The 27,345-nt window shown below is 40.6% G+C and overlaps 1 protein-coding gene and 1 long non-coding RNA gene across 2 annotated transcripts in view; both read left to right on the top strand.

Moving 5' to 3' along the window:
• The window catches only part of LOC110987819 (peptidyl-glycine alpha-amidating monooxygenase B-like), a 138,248-nt gene that overhangs the window by 95,756 nt on the left and 15,147 nt on the right, over positions 1-27,345 (top strand). The window contains exons 7-12 of the mRNA XM_087137264.1: positions 11,823-12,016; positions 12,640-12,753; positions 12,845-13,075; positions 17,650-17,720; positions 22,420-22,623; positions 23,073-23,194. Of these exons, the coding sequence (XP_086993390.1) occupies positions 11,823-12,016; positions 12,640-12,753; positions 12,845-13,075; positions 17,650-17,720; positions 22,420-22,623; positions 23,073-23,194 (936 nt within the window). The remainder of the gene's footprint in view (positions 1-11,822; positions 12,017-12,639; positions 12,754-12,844; positions 13,076-17,649; positions 17,721-22,419; positions 22,624-23,072; positions 23,195-27,345) is intronic.
• On the top strand, positions 1,968-7,320 carry LOC147799125 (uncharacterized). The gene is made up of 2 exons (XR_015425368.1): positions 1,968-2,806; positions 3,170-7,320. It is a non-coding gene; the product is annotated as an uncharacterized LOC147799125 (long non-coding RNA).

Here is a 27,345-nt window from a genome sequence, read left to right as displayed (position 1 = left end):
CAGTGTTTGGGTAAACTTTGGATAAACTTTAGACTTTGGCTGTATTTCGGCAAACTTTGGACAAACTTTGGACTATGATGGTATTTGGATAAACTTTGGAAAGCTTTTGGACTTTGGCAGAATTTGGGCAAACTTTGGACAAATTTTGGACTGGTGCGGAATGTAGGCAAAATTAGAAGTATTTGGTAAAATGGAAACTCTAGGCAAACTCAGAGCAAATTTTGACTTTTTTAGACTTTGGTGGAATTTGGCAATCTCAAGGCAAAAATCTTTTTGCTACAAACGGCAAAAGAGGGTGTTTTTAATTAGTGCATTTGGCTTCTCAAAAAAGCACCGATCACATAATCAACAATATCTTGTATTTCACTTGCGGATTGTAGTTTTGGTACAATTTGTGGACCGTGGGGTCATTGCTAGACGGGAACGAAAGGGGTCTCGTGACACTTCATTCTGCGGGAAGTCGGGATGCTGATTGAGATTTTGGATTCGATCGTAGTACAATCGGAGATCTACAGGATCAGTGGATCAGTTAAATGCGACTTTTTTTTTTCAGTTAGAGCAGTAAACTTTCAATATAGGGCATGGCAATATAGTTTTTTTCATTTTTTGTACGTGCACTGTTGTACAATTGCAGTCTGGTTGTGACAACTGTTGTACAATTGCAGTGTGGTTGTGACAACTGTTGTACAATTGCAGTCTGGTTGTGACAACTGTTGTACAATTGCAGTCTGGTTATGACAACACTGTTTTATGATTGCAGTCTAATTGCAGTCTGGTTGTAACAACACCGCTGTACAATTGCATTCTAGTTGTGTCAACACTGTTGTTTAATTACAATACGGTATTTTGACCTTGGTTCACTCTCTCCACCAAATTGAAATCTTTTGGTCTCTTTTTTTTTTTGCATGCTTTCCAACAGAGAAAAAAGTTGCCTTTTCTATGTCCAATCATTTTGTCTGCTCGAGCAATACTAATTGCAATTGGGATTGAAAGGCTTTTGTCTAACTCGAGATTGTTTGACTTGAAAGATTTTGTCTGACTTGAAAGATTTTTTTCTACCTCCAGAGATTGTTTGATTAGAAAGATTTTTGTCTGAAGTGACAGATTTTTGTCTAATTTGAGAGATTTTGTCTGACTTAAAAGATTTTGTCCGACCCCATAGGTTTTGATTTGTCCAACTCGAGAGATTTTTGTCCGACTCAAGAGATTTTGACTGTCCAACCCGAGGGATTTTGTCCAACAAATTGTCTGGGTTTTGTTACTTTTTGATTTGCCAAAAATTTCAACCCTGTTCAAAACTTTGAACAGAGGTTGCCGATTTCTCCCAAACCGAGATGTCTGCCAAGTAGGTACTTTGGAACTTTGAGTGATATTTTGGAATTGATAGGAATGAGGCAGAAGGTCTGGAGAGTCTGAGCAAGCCAAAGGAATCGATCGGAGGAGATATGGGAGTGAGCGACCAAGCTTTTGGAGTATCGATTTGAAAATAAAATAGAATAGAAAAATGGTCCAGTGGGGTCTTTTGACGATTCAGTGGCATGACATTTTGATTCCCTGGCATCTTGTAATATGTTTAAATATTTAATATGTATATTTAAAAATTTTCCTCATTTTTATTGCTCCCGTTTCTTACAATTGAGGAACAAGACCAATTTGATTTAGATGGTAGGTTTCATCTCCCTCACCAAGCAGATGCGTTGCTGCTGACGTCGGATATCTTTTTGGCTTGAGTTATCACGTCGTCTTCGTCCGCGGCGACGGTGGTAGATATTGGAACAAGTAACCAAGTGGCAAGCGCGGCCACCATCTTGGCGTATTCAAATTGGGTTGTGAAAAAGAGATCAGTACGTGGTCTATAGTCAATTTTTGGGAATTTCAGAATTTAAAAAATGATTTTGGAGAGCGTGGCGGAGAGGGATTGAGAGATTTTTTCAAGTTTTTTAAGATTGTCACAGAACTCACCATTCTCTACTACCCCTTCCTTGCATGTGTGTTTATTCCCCCATTAACCCTATATGGGGATTGTGGTGATGCCGGTCTTATAATCCCGTTATTAATTTTTGAACATGGATTTTCTTCTAAATGGTTTTAAGTTTCTACATGGATGTCCTTTGCACCCTCAAATTATTAAATCCAATAAAAAAGCAAGAAAAGGTAGTGAGTTTTGACCCTACAACAGTTCTGTGTTTGCTTTCAGTAACTGCTCCGAAGCCTTTGGCTTTGCTATCTACCAGGGTAGAATTAACCAGGCACGTGCCTTCTGGAAAGCCACAAAGTCCCGACAGCGTTCAGAAGGTCGTTTATGAGTCACAGGCAGGGCCTGGGCAAACCCGGCACTAAAAAGTGCAGGACACAGACTGTCAACGACAAGCCAATAGTCCGGTGCCACATTTTTTCCTGACGTTATTGAATATGTTGTTATATGGATACTATACTGCTTCCGCAGCCGGCCGCAAACGTTTAAAAAATGCTGTTGTCAACGTGCATCATAATCGTCGATCACCCACGCGTCAAAAGTCAAAATAACTTCTAAAAGGAAGGATATCATCAAACGTGATGAACAGGATATCAAAACCATTGCCAAAACCAAAAATGCTTGGAAGTGGGACTGGTTGGAAAAGCAGTTGATGGTGTTTCTCTAGCTGAAGCTGTCCAAAAACTGGATCGACCAGGCATGGCATATTGCTTGGTATGCAAAAGGAAATGAATTACAGCAGACATGGACTTGTAACGCTGACGGATCACTGCAAAGTATCAAAACATCGGGAACTGATACAGCTATGAAAAACAAACTACCGCCTCCAGGGTAAGATAGTCCTAGGCCTATGGATTTTTTTGAACTAAAAATATAAATTGATTAAAACTTTTAACGGGCCTAATTTTTTAGATTGTTTTTAAGTCAAAACTGTGATTGCTGATTTTAGCAATAATGAATACCTATTTTAATTACAAGTTATTTGTTGATGCTTTACGTGCAGTGCTATCATAACTATGCAGGCTATTATCATGATTGTGCAGGTTTGCAATACTGATGTACATGTACGTTCATGGTTGGTTTATAATCTTATAAAGTCTAGGCCTGCCATCCAGTTTTTTTTATGAAACATGTAACGCCCATCACTTTTATATTTATACTACCCTTTTTGGTTTTCTTCATGCATCTTTGCAGAAGTAGATAGTGCCTCATCAAAAACACTGTATGGCTTACATCTCTTTTTCAAGAATATTTCTGCGACCTCAGTATCTGTTGAGAAGATGCCACAACCATACACACCGCTGAGTGATCGGGCTGCAGCCACATCTACTGTTGTTGCATTTATGGCACAATTAAACCTATCCTTCACAATGGCCCCCAAGCTTTGCTACTTTGCAAAAGAAATAAGCCAAGACAAGAAAGCACTGGATAATCTAAAGATGAGCAGAACCACCATTGAATATCACATGGAATATAGAGTTGCCAAAACTATGAAAGAAGAAATCATTTTGGATCTCCAGACTGCATACTTTTCTTTGAACACTGATGAAGCGACCAGCAAAACCTTTCATTGTGTTCTGAATATCCTTGTGAGCTACTACTCTCCATCACAGTAAGAAACTGTTGTGAAGCATCTGGCATCTGTTTCTCTTGTGAAGGTCAACAGTGAGACCATCTATCATGCAATTGATGATCTGTTCACAAAAAAAGGAATCCCATGGAAGAATCTGATCTCTGTTTTGATGGATTCATGTGCGGTGATGAGGGGCAGCAAGACTGGTGTAGAGGCTCAACTTAGAGGGAAGGCCCCGCATCTGCTTGATGTGGATGGTGATTCATGTCACCACACTCACAATGCTGCAAAAAAGTTCTGTTCTCACTGCAACAGTGAAATGCAACATCTCTTCCGTGACATCCACAATGATCTGCAGTATTCAGCTGACCTGAGGAAGCATCTGGAAGAACTATACATGATGCTTGGTGTGAAATACACCATGCCTCAAGAGTATGCCTCTCATCGCTGGCTGACCATGTACAACATCACTGTTGATGGCAAACACATGATGGATCTCTTGCTTGCCATACACCATGGGATTCTAAAGAAACAAGACAAGAAGCTGTACTTGGATTTGATCGCAAACATCTACGAGCAACGTTCTGTCAGTGCGACAGCAAAGAAGTGCGTTGAAGAGATTCATGACATGCTACAATGTAACAAAATTATAGATGATGGCAAGAGGAGAAAGGCACGAATCATTGAGAAGCTGGTCTACTGGTCCCAAAACACACAGCTCATCATGAATGTGTACAACTCTGTTCTGTCTCTACTGAAGTGCGACACTGTACTATTTCAAACCAAAGCACCACTTGTGCATAAGTTACATGAAAAACAAAAGCAGCTAGTGAGAGAGTTCCTGTCTTGTTTCATGAAACCTGAAGCCATCACTTGCACACCAATAACCAAGATAAAAGTTGATCAGGCAAGAACCATCTCCCCCTGAAGATGATTTTTATCAGTAGTAAAAGAGAAGCTATCTTGAAAACTGACAGAAGAGGCAGGAAGAATCTTCAAAATGACTGTACTCAAGGCATATGTTGACTGTGCAGCCGTTCTCCTCAGCAAAATGCCTCTGAAAAATAGATGTCTAAGACTCATGTCAGCTCTTGACCCTGAGACAAAAGGAACCACTTGCACTTTGTCATATATGAAACAACTTCTAGACGTCCTCAAGAATATTTTGAGTGATGATAAGCAGGATGTATATGACAGAGACGTCAGGCAATTCCATGCAGATGAATTGCTGCCCTTATTGAGTGAAGACCAGCGTATAGACCACTGGTGGGCAAGCATTGTGACATCTGGCAAATACATTGTGCTCAGTATTAAAAGTAGTCATGGCTGCACTGAGTATCTGAGTAGTGGCCCACAGGTGGAAAGCTCCTTCAGTGTGATGAGCAATGTCATGCAAGTGAAGCCTTCAAGGCTGCAAGTGGAAACATTCAGTGCAGTGCAAACAATCAATTACTCCATCATAGAGCCACTGCACAGCACCCACTTCAACATTCCAAGACCCTAACGTCCAAAAAAAAAAAGAGCACCAGAGGTTGCAGCGACGGTGGCCTAGAGAGCCAGATTAAATCACATTGAAACAGTGAAAACATCCCCCAAAAAATCCATTAGACACATGGGAATATCAATTTTATGTCACAGGTTTATTTCACAGAATGTACCTCTTGTAATGAAAAGTTCAAAAACAATCACAAATAACAAGCATTTTGTGTATTTTTATTGTAAAGTATGCCATAAAAAGCTTTATATCTTTTACTCAAATTTCACTTCAATTGGGGTCAAAAACGGCATAGAATACACCACAGAGCATGTAATATTCAAATTTTCCAGGGTCCTAAGGCGGGCCCGGACCCCACGCCGAATTGGCTTTGGGCTGCCCGCACACACTTTTGTATGCAAGAATATTTTCCTCTTTTTTCAAATTGAAGAGTTGCATGCCTGAGTTACACTAAAAACTTCTTTTATTCTTCAGAATTCGGTAAACAATAAACTGTAAGCGATACAAGCGTGAATTGTGCATGACATGACAGCTAAAACATTGTAGTCAGCTGCATGAAGTGCATACTACTGGTGTACTTTTCCTCACACATGAAGTGCTTTCGACAAAACCCCCTTACAAATAAATTGGCAGCTCGAAAATCCCTTTCACATACTGTGCATTGGCTACTGTGTGCGTGGACGCCCGATATCTGCCTGTGACATAGACGGCGCACAGGGCATATACTCGGGACCTCGCAAATTGCTGAGCACGTGGTGTGGAGAGCAGATTGCATTGTACGGAATGCCAAAGGGGACAAATATTTAAAATGTCTAATTTGTGCCTTTTCCGCAATAACTATAATCTTTTGTATTGTATATTGTATTGTACATGTCTGATTGGGTTGAATCCTTGCAGGTAGTTAGGAAGGGAAGGTTTAAAATGGAAATTGACCTCACATGATGACAATGCCATCAGCAGACGAGTCACATGACATTAAATGGTGCCTCATTTAAAGTACTATATCTCCTGAAGTGTATATCCAATTGGGTTCAAATCTTGCAGATATCTTGAAAAGGGAGTGCTTTAGAGGAATTTTGACCTTATGTGATAACGACATCATCAGGAGACAAGTCATGTGACATTAAAGGTGCACTGTTCAAAGCCCTATATCTTCTGAAGTACATATTTCATTGATTTCAAATGTTGCAGATTACAAGGAAAGGAAGTGTTTTAGATGAAACGTTACCTAATGTGATGATGACGCCATCAGAGAAGGAATCAAGTTACATTTCATTCAAAGTATTTTTGGGTTGAAACCTTGCACCAAAATGGTCATGTTGACAGGTTTACGCCATCAGGTTATCAATTGGTCAACTTAAGAAATTAGAAATTGGTCAACTTCTCATTTTTTTCTTCTTACCCGAATCCCATTTGTTTTGTTCGCGTTTTTTCTACCAACGACTTTGGTCCCTCAGCAACTTCGAATCTTCATCAAACTTATGTCAATGAACAACCTGCATAGAACAATGACGCCACGATGACGTCATCAACTAATGTATTCATTTTTCAACATTGTGACGAAACAGGGGTAGGCATGAATGCCAGTCTAAGTCATGAATTATTAAGCATTGCGTTGACCAATCAGCGTTGCATAGAGCACTAGGTCTGGGCACTTGCGGTGTGCTTAGAGCGCACACAATCAGTTGGTGAGTTTGGCTGCTGGGTCGCAGAGTGGCAGGATCGTGGAGGACGCTTTCTACCATTCTGTGCTGTGACTGTGCGAGGTATAGTGTGGACGCTGCACCTGGGGCGCTGCGTGTAGTGACTATAACTGGTAGGTGTAGTAGCGAACCATATTGGGTCTAGATTACTTTAGTGATAGAGCTGAGTGTCGTGAACCTAGGCTGGGAGCTGGTGGTCTTTGCTGTTGGATTGCTTGTCGTCTGTAAGCACTGATAGTGGGGTGACGGCTGGAAGGCAATCTTGTCATTGTGCTAGCTAGCCTTCAAGTTTACTTGATGTACTCAGATCGCTGTGAGGGTAATTTCCCTTTCATTAGGTCGACCCTGTTTTGCATGACACTCTGTGTTATTTGTGTGAGGGCTATCACTATTTAGTGAGGTAACCCTTGGGTTGTAGGCTAGCTGTGTTTAAGTTAGTCGGGTGGTTAGTTAACCACGTGAGGCATATTGTATTGCCTTGTGAGGTGTATTGTGTACATAAACCTTGTGTGATTTATATACCTTATTGATTTTTATTGCAATAAATCAAATTATTGGTTATTGTCCTTGGAAATCCTGTGTCACTGTGAGGTTTATTTAGGTTTCCCTGTGTTTCATTACTGTATTACCAGATAAATCCAGTCTTTCCTAATTGGTGGTAAACTTCCACCCAACGAACTGCTCCTAGGCTTAGTCCGCTGTTCGTTAACTGATATCCCCCCTTGTGTCAGGGTAGCCGCTCATCCTTGCTCAAGGTTAATAAACATATTTGTGGGGTTGGGCCAGGTCAATTCCATCCCTGATCCAGCCGGTTACTGGGTCCACCACAAGAGGTGTCAGTTACATTCGCCACAATATTTATTTCAGTCCATTGACTTTGTTCACATTTTTGAGGCATCATTTTGGTTACTCAGCTACATGTATCTTCGATCATCATCAATGTTACACCAAGGAAAGACCTTGAGGCAAAGATGATACTAAAAAATTATGTCATGATGACGTCATCAAGTGTTTTTTATCGAATTTTTAATATTTGAATATTCCGTTAAATTTTAAAAATCCATATAAAATTGACCGTGGCTTCCCGCAACATTATTTTTGCACCAAAAACCAGAGTAAAATTGGGCCTTCAATTCATCTCGTGTGGGTCAAATCACTTGACCTTTCCTTCCGGATGAAACCGGAAGTGGGCTTATTGTTTAAAAGTGGTAATGGTATTAAGATCTTTCAACGATATTAGTCTGTCGGTGTAAGTGCTGAGTTGAAACCTTGCTTATATCTTGGAAAGGAAGTGCTTTAGGCAAATATTGAGCTCATTTAGTGATGATATCACAGTCATCAAGTCAGATGACATTAAAGGGGCACTATTTAAAATGCTGAATCTCCTGAAGTATATGTCCTATTGGAATCAAACCGTGCAGATATCTTGGAAGGGAAGTGATTTAGACGAATATTGACCTCATGTGATGATGATGTCATCAGATGAGAAGTCACGTGACATTAAAGCGGTACTATGTAATACGCTATATCTCCTGAAGTATATGTCCAATTGGGTTCAAACCTGGCAGATATCTTGAAAGGGAAGTGATTTAGATGAATATTGATCTCATGTGATGATGCATCATTAAGTGACAAATCATGTAACATTAAAAGTGCACTCTTCAAAGCGCTGTGTCTCGTGAAATACATATCCGATTGGGTTCAAACCTTGCAGATATCTTAGAAGGGGAGTACTTTAGAGGAGTATTGACCTGATGTGATGATGACGTCATCAGGTGACAAGTCATGTGACATTAAAGATTCCCTCCCACAAACACTTCCACTTCTTGTGAAGTACATTTTCGATTGGGTTCAAACCTTAGAGATATCTTGAAAGGGAAGTGATTTACACACATATTGCCCTAACGTGATGATGATGTCATCATGGGACAAGTCATGTGACGTTAAAGACGCAGTTTTCAAAGAACTGTACCTCTTGAAGCACATATTTTGGTTAAAATTTATATGCAAGTGTATGAATATAAACAATCTCAAACATTCTGTGTTATGCCAACAAAGCACTTTTCTTCACAACCGCAAAAAGGCAAAAAAGCCCTGTGTTCTGTCCTTGAGACAGACACAATTCCTCTAGTCTCTTTCTTCTTCTGCTCCAAAGCCTATTTGTTTTGTGCTCATTTTTTCTGTACACAACTTTAGTGCTTTTGCAACATTGGATCTTCACCAAACTTGTACCAATGAAGGACCCTTATGCACAGATGGTCCGGGAACAATGATGATGATGTCATCAAGTGATTTATTATCGGATTTTGAATATTTAAATATTGCGTCTTTTTTTTTTCAACCCATATAAAATCAACCGTGGCTTCCCACAACATTCTGTTTGCAACAAGAGCCAGAGTAAAAAATGGGTCTTCATTTCATCTTGTGTGGGTCAAATCACATGACCCTTCCGTTCGAAACCAAAAGTGGGCTTATTGTTTAAAAGGGGTAATAGTTATCAACTTGCTTTCAACGTTGTTAGTCATTGGGGGTATAGTATACTTCAAATCATCTACCTATGGCGTCACGTAATTGTTGAGCGCCCTCTAGCGACAGGTTGAAAATTCTGAAAAATGAATTTTGAATAGATGTCTGTGTAGAAGTTTGTCCGAATCGCCTGGAAATTGATGTGGATGGTGATCTTTTCCCACTTGACCCATGTGTGACATTTGGTGACGACGTCAGACCAGAAATGATGGTAAAAAGTCCTTTTATTCTTCAAAACTCAGTAAAAAAATCAACCATAACAGATATAAGCGTGAATTGTCCATTAGATGACAGCTAAAACATTGGACTCAGCTGCATGAAGTGCATAAGGGGTGTACTTCTTCACACAGATGAAGCGCCGACAACAAAAACCCCTTGCAGTATAAATTGGGAACTGGAAAATTCTATTTGCATAGTGTGCATTGGCTAATGTGTGCCTTGATGCCCAATATCTGCCTGTAACGTTGTCAGCGCACAACGCATATGGCATATACTCGGGACCTGGCACATTGCCGCACACATGGTGTTGAGAGCAGATCGCATTGTAATGGAATGCCAAAAGGAACAAATGTTTAAAATCTTTAATCTGCACTCTTTCCACAATAACAATAATGTTTTGTATTGTACATGTGTGATTGGGTTGAAACCTTGCAGGTAATTAGGAAGGGATGGTTTATAAACAGAATTTGACCTCTCGTGATGAAAATGTCATCACCAGATGTGTCACGTGACATTAAAGGTGCCTCCTTTTATATACTATATCTCCTGAAGTGTATGTCCGATTTGGTTGAAACTTGGCAGGTATTTAAAATGGGAGGTGTTTTAGACGAAATAGACCTCATGTGACGATGACGTCATCAGATATCATGTCACATGACATAAAGGTCCACTCTTCCAAGCGCTATATCTCACGAAGTGCATGTCTGATTGGTTGAAACTTAGCTGATATCTTGGAAAGGAAGTGCTTTAGGTAAATGTTGACCTAATGTGATAATGACGTCATCAGGGGAGAAGTCACGTGACATTAAAGGTGCACCAGTTAAAACTCTATATCTCCTGAAGTTAATACCATTGGGTTGAAGCCTTGCATATATCTTAAAAGGAAAGTGATTGAGACGACTTAGATGATGCCGTTATCAGTTGACAAGTCAAGTGACATTAAAGTGGAACTCCTCAAAGCCCTATATCCTGTGGCATTCATGCACCATCGGGTTAAACTTTGCGGATAATAAGAAAGGGTAGTGAAGATTATTGAACTCGTGGTGATGATGTCATCAGGAGACAAGTTACGTGTCATTAAAGGTGCACTGTTTAAAGCCGCGTATCTCCTGGAGTACATATCCCATTGGTTGTTCACAAGATGACCTCTCGTTCTAGTTGCCTTTTTCAGACTTTCTCCATAGAGTTTGTACACGTTTTCTTGTCCCACAGGACTTTGATAGTTTCATACATCTGATTGACTTCAAACTCGGCAGACCCTCAGACAATCATCCGTCATGATGGCGTCATCATGTGATATATTTTTGAATTTTCACTATTTAATATTTTGCCATAGGGTTTGTACGTGTTTGTCTACTGCACTCTACTATCGAGCTTAATTAATGCGTGAGCAGTCCTCAACTTTGACCGAAAATTACTACCTGAGCGAAAGAGAAATGAGATTAAATTTTCCCTTTCGTTTGATTACAGATATACCCAAGAGTCAAAATATCAAGTAATCTTTCATAAAATGTCTTCAGTTTAAACGAAAGTCAGGTGACATGAACTTAAAGGAGCAGTGTTTCTGCATGTTGTTAGCCCATTGACTTTGTACACGTTTTCAAGCCACCATTATGGTCACTTCAGAATGCTCGATCGTTATCAAATTGATAGCAAGATTTGATATAACAATTATATCAAATGGATAGTGTCATGATGATGTTATCATATGATTTATTATTGATTTTTCAATATTTAGTTCAGTCCATTGACTTTGTACTGTACATGTTTTCAAGCCAAAACTTCAAGATGTTTGATCATCATCAAAACAACAGCAAACAGAGACCCTGATACAATCAATCTTAATATATTTAAGAAGTGCAGCTGTTTTTGAGCATGGACAATATTAAGACCAATACCTTATAAATATGAGTTTCGATGACTTGCCATCAAACTAGATTTTGTTTGTAGTGCCACTGGAACAGCAAGGGATAGGAAAAGCACTAATCTAGATGGACTTTCTTACTGTTCTACGTTACAGAGGGAGGCCAAATTATTGAAGGTGGTGGCGACAAATTTGACCACTAATATTTTCGACACTTTGACATTTTAAAAGAAGCCAATTCATGTCTGCAAACCCTATGAGAAATTCCACACACCACCACAAAGGACAAACAGGGAAATTAACTGGGAATGGGAAGTAACATAAGTTCTCGTTAGTCGTAATACAGTGAAGACTGGCGTCCAACCTGAGCTGGAAAGCGCACATGCAAACAATCCTATTATGTTATGTTAGGCCCATATAGATCCAATGATTACTGTACATTGTGTACATGTCTTATTTTTATCTAGGCATACCAGGGTGACTACAGATATGCAAGGGCCTTTCCTGCACCGGCAGAAAGCCCCTTTGTTACAAATGGATTAGAGGCGGAAGAATGGTGGCCAAGGGAAAACGTTCACATGGGGCAGGTTGCCGGGGTAGCCGCCGACCAGTATGGTTTGGTTTATGCCTTCCAGCGAGGAGAGAGACGCTGGCTACCAAGGTAAGGTTTCAACAACCGGTAAAAAGAAGTGAAAAACCAAAGCTAACCTCTGCTTTACTTTAGCTTTAGATCCCACACATTAACAAATACAAAAAAAAATGGAGACATATTCCTTCTAATAATAAGAAGAAGAATAATATGTGATAATAAGCACTTGTAAAGCACAATCTATCTAGCAAACTATTCCGAGGTGCTTTATTATCATTATCCCTGCACATTGGGCTCACACATCATCTGAACATTCCTGAAATCCATCTCAGCTCCCTGGGGAGTATGCTTGCCCGGTGCTGCTAGGTACCCTTACAGGTACCCGTTTACTCCTGAGTAGAGAGAGGCACATAGGGGTAAAGTGACTTGCCCAGGATCACAACATACTGCCATCAACTGGATTCGAACCCGTGACCCTATGAAGCTACAAACCCTAACTACTAGGCCACATGCCTCCCTCTTCTAGAAACCAACAGCTCTATTTTTCAGTCAGTGTAGCATACATTTTGGTGTGTAAACATATCGATACATTGGCTGGAAGATAGAATAATCACAGCGTTAAATGTCTACCAGCAAGCTAATGAATGGTGTATACATTTATGGTTCGACCTAAGAGAACTTTTTATTGTTCACAGTGATTTTGGCAGTGATCACATCTTCAAGAAGAGGAACAGGGCTATTCAAAGTGATGTGGTTCTGATGATGGACCCCGATAGTGGATATGTACTCCATTCTTGGGGGGCCGGGAGGTAGGTATATTCACATAAATTTGTGAGATAAAAATTGTGAGCTTTCTGAATTGTACGTCCGTTTAAAAAAATGTCATATTTCTTTCTATAGATTTTACATGCCTCATGGCATTACCACTGATCACGAGGGCAACATTTGGCTGACTGATGTGGCTTTGCATCAAGTGTTCAAGTTCACTCCTGACGAAATGAAGCACAATAAAATTAAGCCGAGTCTGATACTTGGAGAGCGGTTTCAGCCAGGTTCAGACTGGAAGCATTTCTGCCAGCCCACAGACGTGGCTGTAGACAGCAACACAGGGAACTTCTTTGTTGCAGATGGGTAATTATCCATTTTTTGTGTCTCATTAATCCACATTTCTAAGAGTGTTACTACAGTTTGAGTTTTGACTTAAATTTACGAGTTTCAAGTTCATTTTCAAGTTTCGAGTTGAATTTTCAAGTTTTGAGTTGATTTTTCAAGTTTCAAGTTGATTTTTAGAGTTGATTTTCCAAGTTTGGAGTTACAACATGTGAGTTTTTGAGGTACATTCTACATGTAGATGAAACCCTTACAGGTTCCATGTAGATGAAACCCTTACAGGTTCCATGTAGATGAACCCTTACAGGTTCCATCTACAAGCTACAAATAATATCACACACAGTGAGGATAAAAGATTGACTCTTGACCTTTCTTCATCATATAAGGAGATTTTGACTGCAAAGCAAAAGGTATTACTACCAGTGTAATGGTAGGCCTGCTTGTAACCTTAACCTGATATGTCCATTTCTAATTGACTCCGTATGTATGCGGATGCAGTGCCATGGGCATCGCCAGAATTTTTTCAGGGGGGAATCACTTTTTGTCCGTTTGATTCCCCTCCCCTTCTCTCCCCCAGTTTTGATTTTTTTTTCAGGTCACGTTATGAATTCTGTTTCTTTTCATCCAATTTTTTTCTTTCTTTTTTTATTTTTGAAGGTTTGTCCTTACTCCCCTCACGATGCCCATCTGCACCACTCATTAATTTCAAGCTCCCATTAGATGAAAATTATGAGAGTATAAATGTCTGATTAAATTTTCCCCTGCATTCAACCATGTGTAGAGAAGGGGCATGGTTTAAACTGAAGTGACCTGGCAAGAATTACATTTAGAGGTGCATTTTCATGAAGAATACGAGTGTGCTTTCGGATCCCCCTGCTTAGCCAGCACACTGAATTGTTAGGCTCCTTACTTCTCAGATGATGTGTAGATGGCAGCACAGTAAGTTACTCTAGCTTCATGTACATGTACCATCGAGTCAACAATTTCTATAGGTCAATCCTGAGACTACCCCATACCGGTGGGGTGCTGTGTCATCAGTTCCTTTTGGGAGGCCAGGTGCTAGGCTTTGGCAGAGAGGAATGAACTGAACTAAAAACTGATAAATCTCTGATCATGATGTACTGGTACCGGTATGAAAGGTTTTACTTCCTGACATCTCTTTAGGCCTGGTTCTTCTACAGAGGGTTCTTGTGCATGTATTTTTCCCATTCTCCAGTCATCAATTGTTTTTTGGGGAGGGGTGGGGGATCATCAATCTCCCCTACTCCTCTCTCGTCAGGCAGCCTGTTCAGTAGCACTTCATGAAATTTCAAAATCAACAAATCAAGTATTAATAAAGCATGCACAAATACGCTGTGTTGATTCACTAGGAAGAGGTGCTAACTAAGTTTGCAACCTTATCTTTTTCTTTCATCTAACAGGTGTGGGAAAGTCAGTGTTCATGACACATGTAAACTGTCTATTTAGCTCAAGACATTGGTGATTATATGAGCAATCTGTGTAGTTACATGTATATATAGCTATGCAGTACTTCAGTACACGTACAGTACATACTCCGTCCAAACAAAATTAATCTACCACTACCAAATCTTCTTGTAGTTTTTGAAAATATATTGTTTGGGGGCATTTGTAAAGGTCAAAATTACATAAAAATGCCAAATTGTGATAGTTAATGTAAAATGAGTTAAAATTTGTTTCTAAGTCTTCCATACATGTATAGTTACAGGTACTTCTCAGGAATGGCGAATAAAGGTTTCGACCCTTCAGCATGCATGAACATCATTTCAATAATTCTGTCACTATGATTTCTGAAGAAAGTCAGTGATTGAGGCCCCAAATTTCCTTATTTGATGTTTGGCCTTTCAGAAACACATACATGTAACTCACACTTAGTCACACTTTAAGGGTTAATTCATCATTCTGGTATTCAACAAAATTGGCATATGTACTACATCATTCCTCCATGGCACATGAACCAGCATTGCCCTGTGGTTTTTTGCAAAGTCGAATGTATGGTGGCCCTGAAGGGACATCAAATTCAAATTTTTTGAGTCGTCTCATTCCCAATACCTTCACTATTCACTTGGCAGGGGCTTATCTTTATGTAGTTGCCATTTTTTTTAGCGTACTTACCCTCCAAGCTAATGGAAAAATATTCACGACGAGTGGTGAAAAGAGTGTACGACATCGCGAAAATATCACCAATAAGTTGTGAATTATCGTGTTGAATTTTTGTTGAATGCCATCACTAGCTGTTATACAAGAATATGCATACAAAGTGTGGCGTTTTATTCCCATGAGCCAGCCAAGGTCTCGCCAGTCTGGGCGAACTGTTTCCAACTGTGGGGAAAGTCACCTGACCTAAACAATCTGCCTTGGCCCTTGAGTTTGACAAGCAATCTAAGGTGCAGGGGTTAGGGGTCGTTTTGGCAAAAATGTATCACCGATCGGTACACAACAATGAGCATGTGCGTAAACAAGATGTTACCGGCAAGATCAACAGGACTTATTTAATAAACTTTTCTTTAGCTTATATAATCACTATATTTACACAATTGGAGTTACTTATACAAGAGTTACAAAAGAATAATACAAAATACAACTACAAAAGAACACTTAAATAATCTGCAAAGTGCCACAAATAATCCACAATCCACAACCTCTAAACCTGTATCTGTAATCCGCACTCCTCACCCAGGTGACTGAACCCAAGGTATCGGTGGATTTCCGATGCTAATTAACTAACCCAAATAACGGGTAACTCAGGGCGCCTGCCGACACTCTGGCTGTCCAGTCTTTCACCGCTTTTCTAGACGGTGACCTTCGGACAACCCTCAACAACTCTGCCCATGACTCTACTCATGGTCCATTCTGACCGATACTAAGAACAGTACACAATGAGTCAACTACGGTGGATATGTTACGCTTTAATTGCTTAGACTGTGGAATCAGTACCTGAATTGCTAGCAGACCAGGCCCCCAGACTGCCTTGAGACTTCTGCAAAAGCTGCCTACGCCGCGCGGCATAGCACAAACTAGACAAAACATAAACTTGCCACCAGTCCTGCACTGCCTTAAACATGTACATTTACATGGGAAATTATGCACAGATTAATGCTAATGTACATAGGTACCAATACTGGTGTCGCGCATTCTCTGCACCTATACAAAGATAAGAATGATGTCATCTTTTAAATGAAACCTAAATTATTGTTGTTATTCACATGTACATGTACTGTATTAAGTTACTCATCCTTATCAAGTGAACATGCCATAGTGCAGGTGCAGGCTTTCTTGTGGAAACATTACCTGGGACGTACCTCCATTTGGGAGAAATATACCCCCAGGCACCGCATGAAATCCGCAGTCACCCACACTTTCTCAACCACTCTGGCTAATCAGTAGAGGCGCTTATAATCCACACCACCAGGGTTTTCTATGTGTGCACTCTGATTTATTCACTCCTACTCAGGTGTATCCTACCTAGGCGTCTCCTATACAGGTGGCGGGAGACTTGAATGCAATGGAACCAACTCAACACTTGTTATTCCACTCACCAACTCGGCTGCGTACCTGTCTGGTAGCTCCGGCTGCCGTGGGGTCCTCAGTCCGGCCGATTACACTAAAGTGACCCAGGAATGCAGGAGAGCGAGTTTGTGAGAGCTAGCTTGCGTGTGTACCAAGACTTGCGAGAGCTAACGTGCAACATGCAGAGTGCGACGTGCAGAAAACGTGCGACGTGCAGCGAGCGCTGCCTTATATACCGCTAGCAACACACGCATTGGCTGTAGCGGCGCGGAGCCACCTCGCCGGGTACCAGCCCTAGACTGGCACTAGGCCAGTGTTTCATTACAATAACATACATGTATGTGTACTACATGTACATGTTGCTCCATCTTTCTAACAAAAGGAACTGCGTCCTTTTCACTATGGATGAATGCTTTAACTGCAGCCTCCTACTACATTACTGTTATTAACAAATATATTGGTACACAGGCCAATACAACTGCATACATGTATAATTCATCTTAGATGGTTCAGTATTTCAAATGCTTTTATAGTTCAAGGCAGATTCACATATGCAGTTTTTTTACTTTTATACTGTATGTTCCTTGTAATGATCCTTTTTGAAGAATTGTTGATAAGGCAGTAACCATTGCCTGTTGTTGTGCACCAGTGTATTGTTTACCCAGATTAGTGGCAATCAGTGTATCAGCATCTTTATTTATATTGTGTTTACCCAGGCACATGCCAGGAATTTTCGGCAGAATTCTGTTGTTTTTTTACATCGACTATTTAATTAGGAGATCAACTCGAAAATTTATTATCGAAACTCAAAAATTGAACTGGAAAGTCAAAAAAGCAACTCAAAACTTGAAAATTTAACCCAAAACCTGAAAAGTCAACTCAAAAAGTTAACTTGAAACTCAAAGAAAGGAAACCATTTTAAAGAGGCGGGTCAAAGGTTTTGCCCAAACCACCAGTTTTCCCAAACCCTCAGCTTTCCAAAAGCATAGTCAAATGAATTGGAGATTTTAAAACTTTGCATAACCACTTGAGAGGCATTTTTATTTTCATATCAATGAAATTTACAGGTACTGTAATAGCCGCATCTTGAAGTTTGCTCCTAATGGGTCTGCCCTGATGGAAATAACTGCACCGTCTAGTGAGTGAAGTTTCATACATAAATTTAAATAAGTTGAGCTGAGTATGTGCATGCTGTATCTGAAGCTTCCGTCTATAAAGACAGAAGTACGTTAATAGGTCTTCAACAGTCACGGTTGCATATAGGTGGGCACTGTGCACACATTGTCAGCAGATGTAGCCGTAGTTCTAGAAGCCCATTTGGAACACTGTGTTACAGTTTGCAAAGCTCCCTCTTGCTGACACAGTGTAGCTTCATTTGCAGGAGTACTGTGGCAGGAATCTCCCCAGGCCAAATCTAAGTTTGTTGGGACCAGTCTAAACTTCATGGGAATATACATGTAGCTGATCTTCCCAAACCCAAGTTTTCTCCAGATGATAGATCACTCAGAGCAACCTCAAGACAAGGGAGCAGGTCTGGTTTGGAGAAAATATACCTCCGATTATGATGATTGTGATTACTCTCTGTGAACAGCACGATTAAACCTGCATAAAAAAATACACCTTGACAACATGACTGTTGGTACAACAAATATGATGATGATTTACTCAACAATAACACCTTTTATATTACATCGTAGATAAAAGGCATTATACTCTGCAAACTATTATTTGTTATACTACGCGTGCATTGTGTTAGCAACATTGGGCTTTTACATTTACATGTATGTCCGTAAACAACAACAGTGCAACCTTTGACCCTGAGCTTGCAACAGCCTGTCATACGCCACAAATTAGTTGCGCGTGCAGGATGGGTAAAAGAGCGCGCTCATTATGCAAAAAAAAGAATTCAAGGATCCAATGAAAACATGCTATGACATATCTGAGCGCGCAGTAAGATGCAAATTGAGCTAGTCTAAAAGAAAGGAGCCAATCAAAAGTTGTTACGTGTAATCGACACTTTCTTCTGGAGGGAAAAATTGGATTTACTAGGCCATTATGTCAGTCATCCATAGAAGATGGAGGGTTTCTTAGATACTCAGGGTTTTAAGCGACGTACAACAATGTAAACCAATGCACAACAATGTTAGCATTGCACTTCCATGTAACCAGTGCACATCCAAGTCAGCAACACACAACAACGTAAGTAATGTACCACTACCCCCAGAACTGTGGGGTCCGATTTCTGCCCCGCTCTTACGAACAAACGTGGGAGCAGGGCGGACGTTGGACCTCACAGTTCTGGGGGTAATGTACCACAGTGTGAAGTGAACCATGCTCGTGCATCAGCAATGCTCACTTAACAAGCAATGCACAATCTGCACCAACAGTATCTGATTACGCTCCAACCTAGTCTTGCTCCAAAACTGGTTTTACTGTTTTGGCCATGCAGGTGCATTGTGCAGGCGACATGCACTGGTGAGCACAGCCAAATAGCAGTACCAGTAGAGGGCACTATATTCACAAGAGATGACCTGTCAGGAAAACAGTCTTGTAAAAGTTGGCAGGCCCACCCGAACATAAATAATAATGTACATACCCACTGCCAAAGACCGCACACCATTATTCATGGTAAGCTAGCTAGCATTGGCATCGGACATAACATAACTTTGTACAGACAGCGCATCAGCATTGCATAACATAACTTGAGTACTACAATGGGTCACACACTCAGCCCTAGCATGGACGAAGGACACTGAAGAAGTTTGATCTGCCAGGCTATAACACCTGGCAAATTGCCGCTTTCTGGCATGCTCGATATGTTTGTAGCCAGAGTGCAGTGAATGCTTGCTATGCACCACCTGTTTCACAACCATAAGCCCCCAATTTGTACCCAATGATAATCGCCACAATTTGTTGCTGGTAATTGCACCTTAAGATGTTGTGTACGGCAGTATACAGGAAGTTGAATATTCATGCTGTCGTTGGTGCCTGGTACGATCTGACAACATCAAACTTTATGCTTGCACAGTTGCTTGAATCATTAGGCTGTATGCCCTATTGAAGTGTTCATGTGCAGTAATTGTTCTTATCAAACACTTTCTTCTTGAGTTATTTTGGGAATGAATAGCCAAGTTGTTTGTAAAATATTGATTTCATTTGAATAATTTTTATTACGGCATTTATTCAAAAGGTATTTCATGCCTGAGATTTCATGATCACTCCTTGTGATGAAATATAGCATTTTGTTTGTTATGAACTTAATTGTCCAGTGGTGGTCAACATGTTGGTAGCTAGTCTTACCCAAATTCGTACAAAGATTTTGAAAACTGATGTTTTGGAGAGGTAAAATAAAATTACTGGAGTGGAGTGCAAAGGATATGACAGCTTGTCAATTTCGTTGTGGAGGGACTTAAAGTCTCTGTGAGGAGGTGAGGTGGGCTGACGGTACAAGATTAAAATACGCAAGACCAGTACTGACAATAGACAACGACACTGTCTTAGGTTACAGATAAGGCGGAATCAGCCTATTCAATGCTCCACTTGTGCCTCGCAAATACACTCGTTTTCCTTATGATGCTTACTCCTCCCCGTCCATTCTCCAACTCCCCTAAAACATTCCCTTTTCATAACATCTCCCCACTTGTTTATTTGATAAAACCCACAATCAAAATTATTTTACATTGTTCTTTAATGCACACAGTCACATCACGCGCAGCTTAGCTGCATGTGCCCAAAAAAGGAGACACCTTATTTATGTAGTTCCCAAGTACATTTACATATTCCTTTACACATGCACTTATAAATCTGTTCACAATTATAAATTCTAATTATTAAAGAATTCTCAACTGTTTGGGTCATGACTCCCAATCCAGTACATTACAAACCTTGCATGTGTAATGGAACAGTCTATCAAAATAAAAAAAAATTTGATTCACGATGGCAAAAGTAGATCTAATGTTGGAGATTTTTTGCTATTTTTCTAGTCACGGCAATAAGTTGTGGTAAATATTGCTAGGATATTACTGGCCCCACTTTTATAGCTAAGCTACAGGCAGTAATGTGGCACTTTTGGAATGTTTACTTTTGTTTGTCTGACCGGGCGGCGATGATCATTGAGCACTTTAATGTGCCAGAGTTATAACTCTTTGTGTGTCCCTCCTCCATGCCCTAGTAATTAAGCACTGCACAGATTGCACAGCACAGACAACACATCACCATCCTCAAAACTATCCAGAGTTCCATGTAACGAGTTTCACATGACACAGACACCCACACTCTGCACAAATACAATGCACGTACATGTAAAACCTATGGGCATGATTATCCAATTGCAAATGTGCATTCACACACTTCCTACCTACCTACATTGTACAGTTCATTCTTTTTTGAAAAAGACTGGCTTTATGTCTCTACACTTGCTGTTACAGTATGTTTATGTGCTGTTATATATATGACTCCCACATGGCTTAATTTGTAGGCTGTGGAATTGTTGAAGGCTAGTTGTTGAAGTGATACTGTAACTATGTAATTGGTTTATAAGTCCTTGTTAAATTGATCATTGTCAGTGAAAATCATAAGTTAGGTAATCAGTGTTAAACTCGGTGAAATAAATCTTGCTTTGACTGAAAAGACTGGCATAATGAAGATAAAAATACTAGATAAGTTATTCACTGTTGATCTGCTAAAAAAGTATTGTATTGTGGCGGGCATCCCCGGGCCTACCCTGAGTTGATGGGATCAAACCAAGCACTATTAGTGGCAGAGTCGATCTTCCCAACCTAAGGCTTTTCCCCAGAGGAGAGACCACACAGAGCGACCTCAAGGCAAAGGGTGCGGGACCGTTTTGGAGGAAATATACCGCCGATTGTGACCGAGTGTTAATTAGTCTCTGTTGAATTACACAATCAACCTGTAAAGAAAGTAATCCTTGACAGAAGAACTGTCGGCACAGGACGTTCAATTTATTCAACAATAATCAACACAAATCAACAAATGAAATGTACAGTGAAGTGATTGGGAGATTGGTTTGGTTGCCTGTGCATTTACTTACTTAGATTGAGCACTAATTTAGCGTAGGGCCCCAGCAGCAATACGCCAATGCATCAACTATGCACCATGCGCATCAGCCATTCACTGTGCATCAACCACACACAGCGCATCTACAAAGTCACACTGCGTCAGCAATGCACCACTGCATATAAGCAACGCACCTCTGTGTAAACAATGCACACCGCTGTGTAAACCATGCACACTACATGCACTGCATCAACAATGCACACCGCGTCAGCAACGTACAACTTGTACAACTTCGTACGAGCTTCACCTAACGTGCATGCGAGCCCGCGTCAGCAACGTACAGCTCTCACAGCTTTGTACTTGCAACGCGTCAGCTACACACACTAGTCAGCCACGTACAGTCTATACAATCACGTACTTGCAACGCATCAGCACCACGCAACGCTTCGCACAGTGCTGACAATGCCTTAGCTCCGTGCCAACTCACCAACTTCACTCTGCGAAGTCCAACAAGCAACCACTTATAATGCAATCGCAGCGCTCACTGCAGTAGCACGACCATGTGCACACAGCGTGCTATGCTATGCCTAGCCAGCACACGTTACCAAGTCACTAGCCAATCAGGTACGTGCACTGCAACTCATTAATAAAATTAGACTAGCTCTAGTCCTATACACTTTCCGTCACAGTATACTACAAAACAAATATATATTGCACAACTACGGAAGATTAATTTTGTCTTAATCTACTGTAATTTTGATGCGTGAAATGCTCAGTACTGTTGATCAAGGATTCAAAGGTTTCTCCCTATATTCATACAGACCCAGACCTGCCAGCGGATCTGCGGACATTCATCATCCCCCACAGCCTGGCCCTGGCTGAGAAACAGCAGCTACTTTGCGTAGCGGACCGCGAAAACGGCCGTATTCTTTGCTTCAACAGCACGACTGGCGAGTACGACCGCCAGATCACCAGTGAAGACTTTGGTGGAAGAGTATTTGCTATTGCTTATAATAATGAGGAAGGTGGGTAGTCCTTCCAAAGCTTTGCATAGACTCACCGATCGGTGCATTTTAAATGTTACCTGAGTTTTCCTGAAATTTTCTTATTTTTGTTTCACATGGTCCATGTCAATTATTTATCTATTTCTTTTTGTTTCACATTCCGGTTATTGAAGTAAAGTATCTGTGCTTTTCAAATTTGTTGTAATGTGTGTGATGTAATGTTTATTGTGATCTATAACATCCATTGGTGCATAGCCAAATTATAAAGAGTAAAAATTTGATCGACCCAAAAAATCCGAGACGAGTTATTACTGTGACGTGCTGTAAATTAAAATTATGCAAATGTGACACTTGATATGATGCTGTAGGCGTCGTTCTGTCTAGATAATTTCTGTGATGTTAGCATCATTTACACTTGATTTCAAGTACCAGCAGAGCTAGCAAAAAACATTAAAATCTGAATCTTGCAGACGTACTGTACGCTGTGAACGGTCCTACAAACGAAGAATACTATCGTATTAAGGGATTCACCATCGGCTTGGATAGTGGCAGAATCCTGTCTGAGTGGACTCGCCCAGCTGGCAGTCAGGAGGTTTGTATTTTATTGCATATATATTCTCAAACTCTTTTTGGCATGAAGTTTGATGAACGATATTAGGACTCACTGTTGTTAGGAAAATTCCTAGAACTGATAAGTAGAACTGGTACCAGGTGATGTCATCCCAATGAGTATCCACCTCGCTGTAATGCGGTAGCTCTTTCTGGTAGCACCAAGCATTCCCTCTGGACCCCTGCCTCAAAGACATGTAGTCTGTGACATGTATCCCAACAGAGCAAGTCTGTTTTGTTCTTGCCAGGCAAGAGGCACTCTGCAGCTTAGAATCAAAGTGCATGTTGGCCTTGACTTTGTTATTTTGTCAGTTTGCTATTGAGTAATTTACAAGTTGTAGTAAAACATAAGCAAAATGGTTTATTTCTGGTAAGATTGCGTGAAGAGGTAGTCAAGCTTATCTACACCTTAGGACCTGTATTTCCTACTACCTGTATTTCCCAATACTTTCCTTCAAACCGTGCTCTATTTTTTTTTACTACAACAGGCAGATTTTCACAGCATTCAACTGACGAAAAATTCCAAAATTCATCTACAGCCAACCTTTTGCCTACAGCCATACTTTTATTGGTTTCTAATCAACAGGGGCATTTCAAAAGGAATGATTTTGCCAGATGCTTCCTACTATTGCCATCTTTATATCAGTTAGGCTGTTGGATAAAAATTACATAATTTCTTTTTTGGGTCATTACCATAGTATGACCCTACCTTAAAGCTTTATAACTAGAAAGGGAAGTGTTATAGACAGCAATTGATATCATATGATGACAATGTCATCTGAAAACAAGTCACGTGACATTTGATGTGCATCCTTTAAAGACCTATATCTCACGAAGTATATGTTTCATTGAAAGGGAAGTGTTATAGATAAAATTGATGTGATGATGATGTCATGAGATAACAAGCCACGTGACTTTGAAGGTCCATTCTTTAAAGCCCTTTTATCTCCCGAAGTACATGTCTCATCGGGTTGAAAGTTTGAACATAGCGGAAAAGGCATTCTTTTTGTCAAGGGCTTTTTATGGCATTTTTGCATTTTTGGAAAAAGACATTCTTTCGTGTTTTTTTTTGGGGGGGGGGGCTTTTTCGCATTTTGCGAAAAAAGGCATTCTTTTTGTCAAGATTTTGTTTCCTCTTCTTCTTGTTCCCATTTCTTTGTAGACACTTTTTCTCCAGAGTGCTTAAGTCCCTTTGCAAGGGTCAATCTTCACCAAAGTTGCCTCAAAGCAAAGACCCTATGGCAAAGATGTGCCACGAAGCATGAATTCATGATGACATCATCATCTGATTTTTTATTGAATTTTGAGTATTTATTTTTTCCCATATGTTTTGTACACGTTTTTCAACAGCGGGCGTAGACTTTCTACAAGCAAAGACCATCAGCATAGATTAATGTAGAAGCATGACGCCACTTTGGCATCATAATTAGATTTTTTATTAAATTTTGAAGATTTAATTTCTCCCCTTGACTTTGTAGACTTTACATACAGTTTTGCTCTAGGGCTTACGCATGTCCGTTGCGCAATCAGCTGACTTGTGCAATTTCAGTACATTTTCATTGTCGCGCAGTCTTATTGCATGATTTCTAGATAATTTGGCTAGAGGGTTGTGAAAAAATTGTGCGGAATATTGATCAGGCCTTAACCAATTTTTATATTCAACACAAATCGTCCGTGCATGTATCGACCATCTGTGTGTGCTGTCTCGCGTCAACACATAGATTCGATCAGGACGATATTTTTGAGGGGCCCATGTGTTTTCTCACAGGACCTCTTGGAACTTCCTGGACCTGAAATTACACCGATTGAGTTCTTAACGGACTTTGCTTTATAATGAGAGGATTCCAAGGTAATCCCATTAAAGCTGAACTGAAACTAAATTCATGCACCAGCGACAGAAATTGCAGAAGAACTTCACACCAAATAGGCTTTTATAGGCATGATCACAATGATCCATGAGCAATGGTGCACCCGGCCCTTCAGATACACGTTGTGCAGCGAGCAGCTGTGTTTAAAAGCTGGATGGATGAAGTGCTTGAACTGCTTCTTCTGGTAGGCAATGGTATACGTATTACAAAACATGCCCAATTGCAAGTTTTTGTCTGAACTTTCTGTGCTATGTAGCTCTGGACAGTGATGTTAAGAGAATTGATTTAAATTAGCTCTGAATTCACACCATGACATATCCCGAGAAACTTGAACTCTACAAACGACCTTTTTTGAACATTTCGATATAGTCACCTTATGTCCAAATGATAAAAAGGCAATTAACATTGATTATGCAATTCCTATGTGTTCAGCGCAATCCAGTGATCAACTTGCACATATTTATAAGCTCCGTCCTGTGTACATTATTCAACTGTTTTAGTATGATGGATTTTATTCAAAGGCAAATCAAATCATGATGGAGCTCAATACATGTAGATGTACGTACATTTGCAAGTTTTGCAGTTGCACTGAACATAGGAATCGAACTGACTAAAGTCCCTCACGGTGCATACCGTATTTCATAACTATGCCCCACGGACAAACCATGTAATTAGGGGTTCACGGTACATGTGTAAATATCCAAAAATGTCTGCAGGTTGAATGTAGACCGACATGTATATACATGTCAATGTACCGTAAGCTGAGTAAGTACACAGAATAGTTGAATTTCCCTATTTTGCTTTGTATTTGCTAAATATCAAGTCGATAGTAGCATGAACTTTATTAGTGTCTACGGGATGTGATATTTGGGGTCAACAGTTTATTAAAAGGTGGACGTGAAACAAGGGGTTTGGGTGACAGTCAAACTGTATTTTTGGTTTATTGCTCTCACTTCTCTTCATCAAAGTTAAATGGGAGTTTGAAGAAGGTGTAACTTAACATAATACAACACACAAAAGGCAAAGTTATAGAGAGGCAAAGTTATATAAGAGTGTAACTAAACTACGGTTTGGCAGGACCATTGGAAATGCAAGTAAGACGGAGTGGGTACGGTACATGTGTGTAGCATCGCACAGCTAGGCTACACTCATCAGGCCGGGCCTTGGTGGGAGCTGTCCCGGACCACCACGGTGACTAGCAAGGGCTGGATGGGGCCAGCGCCGGCATGTACCGACCGCACTGCCGCTCAGACCGCAATGTAATGAGTGCAATGATAAGGTCGCTGCACTATGTACCATTGGCACAGCGCAGAGACGGGGAGGATTGGGGCTAGTTAGCAAGACAAGGTTGGCGAGGGACACGGGGGTGTCTCGGATGTAGCGGTGATTGCTAGGACTCTCGCTAGTACCCTGGGCTAGTTCGTACCGCTCTCGCATCAGACCAAGCTAAGCTAGCTGGCCATTCACTTGGTTAAATTTCTTTACCATAAGAATGGTTACTATCGCACTTCTCTCGGAAAGGGTCCAACCGCCACACTACGTTAGGTTCCGCTCTCGCAAGAAGGGTTGGTCCGTCGCACTGAGTGAGGGAAAATCTGGTCTAATTATAGGATTCTAGAGGCTTAGGAATTGAGCATCACTGAACATCTCAACCAATGAAAATCTTCTATCTCAAAGGTCACATGACTTCCTGTGAGAGTCGTGTGCAAGGATCTAAGTGTTGTGTGTAAAAAGGTAAAATACAGAATAAGAAGTCATGTGTACAAAGTGTAGAGCTGGGTGCGTGAAAGTGCTTACCCGGTCATCTGTGGCAAATGATTGACAGTTACAAAGTCTGAGGTTTCTGAACATTAGCATTTCAGGGAACCTTACCACACCTAACCACGCAGCCACGTGGAGGGGAATTTCGACATGCCAAAACTGAACAGAGAAAACACAAGGACGAAGGAGTGAAGGAACATGGGATGACGGCAGGGTACAGCATGAATAACTTAATACAAAATTAGCAACTCTGCTACATGTCCATAATGCATAGCTGAGCTTAATAAGAGACCCTGAGAAATACAAGTACCGAGAACGAGTAAAACTAGGGGGCGCTAGAATTCCAAGATTTGCGGGTGTGCAACAGTATGTATACATGCAGGTGTTCTTTGTACTGCTGCTGGAGTGAAAGCTAGAGATAAATCTATTCTCCGTGGTAGATCCAAGCATTGGAATTCAGCGTAACTGTAGTTATAAGAGGCACGGGTACCTACTGTGACACAAG

Source organism: Acanthaster planci, linkage group LG05 (assembly GCF_054643075.1).
Source record: "Acanthaster planci isolate LZ-2023a linkage group LG05, COTS_SCS, whole genome shotgun sequence".
In the NCBI taxonomy this organism is placed as follows: Eukaryota; Metazoa; Echinodermata; class Asteroidea; order Valvatida; family Acanthasteridae; genus Acanthaster; species Acanthaster planci.
Note: the sequence above shows the minus strand (reverse complement) of the source record. Positions and strands in the feature narration are given on the sequence as shown.